The sequence below is a fragment of the Amblyomma mixtum genome, chromosome 9 (assembly GCF_055824585.1).
Source record: "Amblyomma mixtum isolate Tamu chromosome 9, ASM5582458v1, whole genome shotgun sequence".
Lineage (NCBI taxonomy): Eukaryota > Metazoa > Arthropoda > Arachnida > Ixodida > Ixodidae > Amblyomma > Amblyomma mixtum.
Window position 1 is genome coordinate 61,063,788 of NC_143020.1, and position 8,778 is coordinate 61,072,565.

The following is an 8,778-nucleotide window of genomic DNA, read 5'->3' on the forward strand; positions in this document are numbered from 1 at the left end:
ACCGCAAGAAAACCGAAGGTTGTCAAGAGCAATAGACTGGATTCATAAAAAACCAAGAGTAGCAGGGTCGGCCGAAAGTAAGTCTTATGGCTGGATAAAACTATGAAGCTTGTAGGTATAAGGTAGCCACAGCTACCACAAAGAAGGGTGGATTGGAGGGACATGAGAGAAGATTTTGTGCTGTCGTAGGTATCGCTAATCTGTAGATAATGACTTTCGCAAGCCTCATTATGATGGTTTTGAAAATATCTTGATGACACCGTTTCACGTCGGCCTCTCTAGGTTGTACCTTCTTGGTGAGGTCAGGTGACTCTCAGAATCCTTGGATGGTCTCAAGAAGCAGCCCTCGATTGCTTGCCTTCACTCGGTATCGTCCGGTGCCCTTTTCGCGCTACTACTATGGAACATTTCTATAGTATTACATATTACCTTTCATTTGATATCCTTCCAACCCTTGTTCTCTGAATACTTCTGTGTACACGCTCCTAAATACAACTTTGAAACAAAAGTGGCGCCGGGTTACACAACATTCGAGAGTACCCAAATAATATCGACCAGAACTTCGGTTCGGGGCTCTTGTAATAAGCAAGCAAATTAGGCATTGGGAAGCAGACTAGCGCAGCCATTCGGCTACAAAGGAAAGCTACACAGCTTTCGGAGAAACCTCGTAGTTAAAGAAAAATCCACCCTGTTTTTTTTTTTGTTTTACGAGGAAGTTTCTGAGGAAGCTGCATATCTTTCCTTTGTTGACGCGCGGCTGCGCTTGAATGGATGTCATTGAGTAATTTGCTCCCTTATTACCAATGTATTCCACCTTCGGGGATTCCCCTAAACGTATGACCATCTGGGTTTCTTTAACCAAACCGATACCTCAGGATACAACGGCAATTTTTCGTTTGCCTTGAATAAATAAGCGGTCCCAGTGTGCGAGGCTGAGCCTGCGGACTCACGTGTTGCAACGGCTACTAACTGGGGCGGCGTTTTTCTCTTGGAAACAGCAGCAGTGCGATACGCACTGGATGATAAGCTTTCAAAGAACGACGCTTGCTGCACCCACGAAAAAGTGAATGCCGAGCGCCGATTTCAACGTCAGCAACACGGCCAGCGATAAATGCACGAGAGGGTGCGACTGCAGCCAAGATTATCACCATGACGACTGACCAAAAAGAGAAAAAGAAAAGATAAGAACGCGCTTCCAAGGGGGCGTAAAAAGGCAGCTCTTCAGGCCGCCTCCTCAGCGAGCGCACGTGAGGATTGATGCCTCCTGGAAGTTCCCAGTACACTCTGGTCGGGTTCTCTCCGGAACTCGACTGGAGGCCCCTGAGGTTCATCAAGCCCATTCCACCCACCAGGGTATGCTCCATCTGCGGACTGGTGCGCAAGAGGACGGCATCGCTGCCCTGCATGCACGTGCTGTGCGAGTCTTGCTACGAACAGAGCGCACAGGAAGACTTGCACGTATGTCCACTCGACGGCTGCAAGTGCCACGACGAGGACGACGTTGATTGGAAGAACATTCCTGCAGAGCAGCTGCTGAAAAGACAGGTGCGATGAGACAATCGATAGAAATTTTGGTTTAACTTGTTTCTACTTTTCTTCAATCGACAAAGAACTCTGATTAATTGCACTCGCAGATGAAAGAAACTTTCCCGTAAAACGGTGTATTTGCTTAATGTTTAAAAACTTTCCGGCCGAATGATGTCAGAAGTAATGTAACCATTACAAAGCCTGTAATAGCGTAAGTACTGGGACCTGAAAGCAATTAGTGTGCGACCAATACTGCCACGTAACTAGAGACATTAAACATATATTATGGTTAGTCTTAGATAAAAAGAACAGTAAAGAATGCCTATGAGAAACATTAAACAGTAAGCTAGGGGCCTCCGCGGTGGCTCAGTGGTTATGACGCTTGGCTGCTGACCCGAATGACGCGGGTGCGATCACAGCCACGGTTGTCGCATTTCGATGGAGATGAAATGCTAGAGGCTCATGTAGTGTGGGGTATCAGTGCACGTTGAAGAATCCAAATTGTTTGACATTTCCGGAGCTCTCCACTACGGCCTCCCTCGTAGCCTGAATCGCTTCGGGACGTTAAACCCAGATGAACAATAAACAGCACTAAGAAACAAGAGACAGAGTTTCACGTAGCCAGAGACAAATAAGTGAAGTGATATCGTGGACGTAATTCGGCAGTGACCAGCGTGACATCTTTTACTGCCTATGTCACCAGTAACAGCCACCAGTGTCAGTGAACGAAAGGAAATTCAATGGTGTCGTTACGTAATACGGCCACTGGAGAGTTCCGGACGCAGTCTACCATTTTCTACCATTTTGGAGCGTACTTTAAAAAGCGCATTGTAGACTTGTCAATCCGATTCTACCGTTTCCAGAAAAAATACTTTTTTCCGTTCTCATGGCGGGGCTTTCTTCGCGGCTTAGCGAGACTCCGAATAGGCGACTCTGTTCTAAGGAATGGCGCTCTGCTTTGGAAAACAGTATAAAAATCTTGAAGTTCGTATTTTGCACAGACTATCTATGGCGTATTAGTTGAGCTGTACGATGGTTAGCTTTAGGAAGAAAAAACCTCTTATCAAAAGAATTCCCATTGCAGTAGGCTCAACAGTGTAGTGAATATTTTTGCGGTCCTTTATTACATTTTCCAACAATTACGAGGGAAATTACAATTTCTTATTGACTGATGCGACTTGCTGCTGTCTGATAAGCTTCATAAAAATGTAACGAATGTTGTAAAGTGCGTTGTGTCTATCACGTTCACTTGCGAATCAAGAGAAATTCTCCTGCATTCTCGATTTTGTGCAATGTAAGGAACCACTTGCTTTTATGTTCTGTAACGTCGAAGCCCTAGGCATGGCGATGCGTTCTGCCATGCACTGCATGATAAGGTGTCGAAACAGGTGGTGGGAAGTATCACCAGCGCTATCAGAGGCATTCTCTCCGCCCTGAACAATAGTCGGTGTTCTCACAACTGCTCTCTGGAACTTTGATGCGACGTGAAGACGGCTTTCTTGAACTGATTTAGTCCTGAAACTTTTCCAGAGCGTATCTAAAAAAATCACATTTGACTCTCAGTTAGACAAGCAATTTTAATGCGGCGGGTTTCAGCTCAACACAGTATTTAAATAAAACATACTCCCCGATGATAAAGCTGTCATGTAAGCAGTCGTCTTGAGAAGACGAAATATTTATTTGAATAATTTGACTCGGAACTTAAAAGATAAACTAGTTAACTCTTTACTTTAAATCTGAGACCAATATGTTCTATGTAAATATAGCATAGCCTGTTGAGAAAGGCCACTTTCGGAACTTATGATGAAAATATGTTTAGCCCGACTGCTTTTTCCTCCTGGAATAGAGCCACCAGATTTATAAATAGGGATCTCCCGACCCACTCCGCTGTGATACAACGTTAGCAATGTAAAACAGGCTTTGACTGAAGAAACTCGTGAAAGCTAAGCCGCCACGATTAAAAACCAGAGAGGCCGCGAAGGAGTTACGCAGGCTTACGCGGAATGCGAAAGGTCACCTTAGAATGAACGTGTGCGCTTAAAATAAAAGAGGCAGGCGCATCGATTACAGCACGTCTCATGGCTAAGTGGGAATGGCTTACTTCGTAATGTGCTCTCCTTAAAACCGTCTGAAAATTGATTTTAAATTACCAAACTTTTTTTTTTGTTTCAAAAAGTCGAAAAAAGCAGGATAACAGCCCGTGGTCGACAGTCTGCATGGTTGATGTTCGGGGGTTTAGCAACGATACGCCAAAAAAATCCATGATTTTGACCAAAAGAATAATTAGGCCGCAGTCTTGGCTTGAAAATTATATTGTTTGAAAAATAACGGGCGAGAACGAGCGCTTTTTTGACACCCTTGCATCACTTTCAAGAAGTACTTTTGAATGAGGGTAACTTTTTTGCATCTGAAGACTGGTGTTTGCATTTTAGGTCTTATCTAAGGCACTAATGACAAGATTCCACCAGTCTCATTGAAAACGTGTAGTTCAAGAGTACAGTGGGGTTGCGGGAAGGTTGCGGAAGGCTTTGCACTTAGGGTGTTTGAGTAGAATAACTTACAATTCAAAGCCCCGGTCAAGGAACAAATATCTCAAAAGAATACTGCGCGCGAAAAAATATATTTGAGGCGACACTAGAATAAATTTTTAGCACGGCTTACGCACCTAATAACTAGCCGCTTTCTCCCTGCACACGGCGCGACTGGTATAAAGCAGCGCGTAAGAACATTTCTCATACGTTTCTTCCTGTTCAGTTGAAGAAGTGTATGTCGGAAAGACGGGGCAGTGAATGCAGTCTAAGCACACGGCAGATGTTACGAATAAGGGCAGCACGTAAGTAACTCTGTGATTTGGAGTTAAAGTGGTGGATGTCACTCGCAATTACGTCACTTGTCATACGTCTCTTGATAACAACTTTAACTCCTAGCTCGTCTCGGGCGCAGTCACTACCAGAGAGGGGCGGCGCATTAACCAACCTTCAGTGCAGCGCAGTCGGGTTTGTTGCCTGGGGCTCATGTAGTAATGCTTGCATGCACGCTGCATACCACGTGCGTGGGAACACATGAATGCACAGCAGCTTAAGAGTGCGCTGTCGTGGACTTGTTCAGAAAGGAAAAAATATTGTGGCACGTGGAATACGGCCAATGTTTTGCCTCCAGAAAAAAAAGCATAAAACAGCCTTGTGTTGTCCTAATGAATACGAAAGTTTTCATATACAATATTTCTTTCCAAACGCTTGAAATGGCTCAAGCACATTCACTAGAAGCCGTGAAGGCGTGACTTTTGGTATTCATGAAATGATTCTGGAATCCATAATAAGTTCTAGTGTCGTCAGATAAGCAGGCAGCATGGATTACACTCTTCAGCTGCACAGCAGCCAGCACAATCTCTGGCGGTATCGGAAAAAACTCCTCCAGAAACTCACGCTCACTGTGATCAGCTGGTGCATCGCCTTCTTTGTCTACCTTTTCCCCCTCGCAGCAACTAACTGAGCCCCGCTTTCTTGTCCGTAGCCGCTAACTTAACAAGACAAGCAATAAACACCGGTCACACCCTGCGGATCACTCGAGCTCTTTGATTGCATGCGCCCTACAATTTATAGGAAGGAAGGAAAGAAAGAAAGAAAGAGAATCCGCTTTTTCGGAAGAATTTTTGAGGCAAAAAAATAGTTTCAGAGCCAAAAACTCTTCAACGAGATTAAAAAAAAAGAGCTGAGCACGCAGGCATGAGTTTGTATTTGTCCCATAAATCGTATCATTTATTTTTTATTTTGCAGGTCAGGTGCTGGAATGAGGAACATGGCTGCAGTTCTGTGATGGCCGCTTCTGAGGTCTTCCGGCACTTCCAGGGCGAATGTGGACACCACACAGTTTCCTGTCCCAAGTGCTCTGCTGGTGTTCTTTACAGTGACGTGTGGTCACATCTGCTGTCAGGCTGCGAAACAAAAGTGACACCCGTTGAATCCGGAGCCGAAGTACCATCCGAGTGCAAGGATGTAATCGGGTTGTTTACTACTTTCCGAGCAGAACTTCTAAAGCAGGCGGCTGAAAGCAGAAAGTTACTTGAGCGCCTTGCTGCTGATACTGCCATGCACGGTGACACACTAAACGGAGTCTCACATGCCATCAACACTCTGAAGGAAACTCTTAAACAAGATCTGGCCGTCGGGACACGGCAAAACCACGAAGTTTTGACTAAAAGCATGCGTGAAATCACTGCGTCTACCGAGGAAGTGAAAAAGCGTGTGACTACATTAAGTGACTCTATCGGTAATCTTCCCGGGTGCATAGACACATTTGAAAGAACACTTAAAGAGGATCTGAATGAGGGGACCAAGGGTACTCGAGACCAATTGTCGCAGGTTGCAGCTTCCATCAAAGCTGAAGTTGCGAAAAACACAGAGACGATAGTGGAGAAAATCAGACAATACATTGCACACTGTCAAGAGTCTCTCTCCGTCTTCAATGTAAAAGGTGTCACGGAACTTAAAGAAAAAGCTACAAAGGAAGGCTGGGCTGCATACGAAAGCAGAAAGGTGTACCTGCACGGGTACTGCATATCTCCGGGAGTCGAGCTTATAAAGGCAGGTGACTCCGTGAAACTTTGTGCGAGAATGACCCTGTGCAAAGGTGACATGGACGACTTTCTTCAGTGGCCATTCCAGCAAAAAGTCAGCCTGAGCGTTGTGCACCCCAAAGACGGCTCCAAACGCGAATATGTGACAGGGGCAGATCATACTGGCAAGAATTTTCGGAAGCCCACTCAACCGGAAAACACACCTGTGTTTTTTAGCAGTAATTTACTTGACCTGAACGACCTAATCATTGGCGGTTTCGTAGAAAACAACCAACTAGTGGTCAGGTGGAAGTTGCACCCCTAACACACACGTGAATGACAACAGGAGACCAAGCGCCTGTCAAACGGTACCTGTGTTTGGGAGAAATTATTTTTAATGTCTGAAAGTTCATTTTTCTATAAATTTGTTGTGGTAGCTCGGCTGCTGTTTATTCCTAGTTGTCGCTCCATGTAGTTACCATTTTTCCTTGATTTGCATTAAAAAGGAAATATCTGATGATGATTGCTTTTTATTATGTATTTGTGTGCCAACTCGGCCAGTAACTTGAGAAACCAGCAGAGTTGTGAAACCATATATCGAGTTAACGCTCTCGTGTAGGGGTGGGCATGCTGAGATAAAAACATAGGAGACAACTGTCTGAAGCGCAAGCGATAAATATGTGCTTTTTATTTTCAACGATGCCAAAACATACGTCACCGGACAGTGATGTCAGCCCCGATTCTGAATGCTGCCAGGTGACCAGATAACTCTGCCAAGCATAACAGAACGCACCGTCCGGATAACGCCGCACCTATTTTTTGCAGGAACTTGTAGCACCACCCACAGAAACAAATGTCTAAAAAATTGCCACAAGCTTGACATTGCCATCAAATCTGACACGCTGCCAGGCAATTCCAGTCGTCACACAGAATAGTCACTAAGAGTACCCGTAACGTTCCATTATAATCAGCCGGCGTCAAGTCTGTGTACGGTTAGCACTTTGTTTTTATAAAGGCAACAAAAAAATATCGCTTTCGTGTAGATTACTTGAACACGTAGTCTGCTCACTTGGTACCTGAACTAAATTAGTGGCCGCGATTGCGAGCTCACGCCCTGCGGGAGTCCTGTGATTTCTCCAGAGCTCCACTCATGGCTCCTTTCTGTAGATTTATAACCTTCGTGGCTTTTAGTTGGACATGAAAATGGCTGCTGCTTTGGCAGCCTTTCGTCCACACGGTATTCCCTGTCTAGAGGGCCGGTTAATTCAAGGTGGCTGCCTGCTGCTTTGGCAGCCTTTCGTCCACACGGTATTCCCTGCCTAAAGGGCCGGTCAACTTAAGGTGGCTGCCTGCTGCTTTGGCAGCCTTTCGTCCACACGGTATTCCCTGCCTAAAGGGTTTAAGGTGGCTGCCTGCTGCTTTGGCAGCCTTTCGTCCACACGGTATTCCCTGCCTAGAGAGCCGGTCAATGTAAGGTGGCTGCCTGCTGCTTTGGCAGCCTTTCGTCCACACGGTATTCCCTGCCTAGAGAGCCGGTTAAGGTGGCTGCCTGCTGCTTTGGTAGCCTTTCGTCCACACGGTATTCCCTGCCCAGAGAGCCGGTCAATTTAAGGTGGCTGCCTGCTGCTTTGGCAGCCTTTCGTCCACACGGTATTCCCTGCCTAGAGAGCCAATCAATTTAAGGTGGCTGCCTGCTGCTTTGGCAGCCTTTCATCCACACGGTATTCCCTGCCTAAAGGGCCGGTCAATTTAAGGTGGCTGCCTGCTGCTTTGGCAGCCTTTCGTCCACACGGTATTCCCTGCCTAAAGGGCCGGTCAACTTAAGGTGGCTGCCTGCTGCTTTGGCAGCCTTTCGTCCACACGGTATTCCCCGCCTAAAGGGCCGGTCAACTTAAAGGGACCCTGAAATGGTTTCTTCAATCATATTTTATTGCAGCAACTCTGTAGAGGTAGTCTCTGCGAGTATTCTAGTCTGATTCAGAAAGCTGCGCGTGGAACCAATAATTTACAAACAATTTTTGAAACTTGCCGCTCACAGCCGATTAGGGCGACACCTCACCGCGCGTTTTTACCCGCCCCTACCACATGACGTAAACTGGGCAGCCTTGGCCATGGACTGGGCGACCCTTCTCATTGGCTCTGCCACTTGAAGTCACGCGCAATTTTTGCAATATTTCATTTGAAACTGAGCACTGATGCTCCTTGAAATACTATTTTATTGATTGCTTATTATTTTTAAAACATACGTATACAGAGGTAAGAATCCAGCGCATTTCTTGAAATTAATGTGGTATTTCCGGTAAAGAAGGAAACCGTCTGCTCACAAAAGCATGTGTTCTCGTCAAATCTTGGCGGCCGCCTTTGCGAGTTTCCTAGCTGCGCCGACGAGTCGCTGCTATAGTGTACTAAAATTATATATATCGCTGCTGTCGTCGCCCTGTGGGTCTCGGTATGGCGTGTACTGAAAGGCTCGAAGCCCATCTCAGCGGTGGCTGCACGCAGCCGCGCTTCCAGCTCCGGATCCATGCTGTTCGAGCAGCAATCAGGAGACCGATGTGCAAAAACTTGGACGGCGCGCCGCACCGATCGTCATCAGAAAGACTGCCAGCTATACTCGAGCAGCGACAAAGCATGCCTGCTTATGTTGGGAGCTTTCGGCAACGGCACCGCTCGCGGGCTCTCCGAGCGACGAGCTC

At 46.3% G+C, this 8,778-nt stretch overlaps 1 protein-coding gene across 1 annotated transcript; it reads left to right on the forward strand.

The window, feature by feature from the left end:
* Positions 1–1,218: 1,218 nt before the first annotated feature.
* Positions 1,219–6,602, forward strand: LOC149329262 (TNF receptor-associated factor 6-like). Its single transcript, XM_089562171.1, has 2 exons — positions 1,219–1,545; positions 5,304–6,602. The coding sequence occupies exons 1-2, from the start codon at positions 1,258–1,260 to the stop codon at positions 6,405–6,407; spliced, it is 1,392 nt and encodes a 463-aa protein (XP_089418297.1). The 5' UTR covers positions 1,219–1,257; the 3' UTR covers positions 6,408–6,602.
* The last annotated feature ends 2,176 nt before the right edge of the window (positions 6,603–8,778 follow it).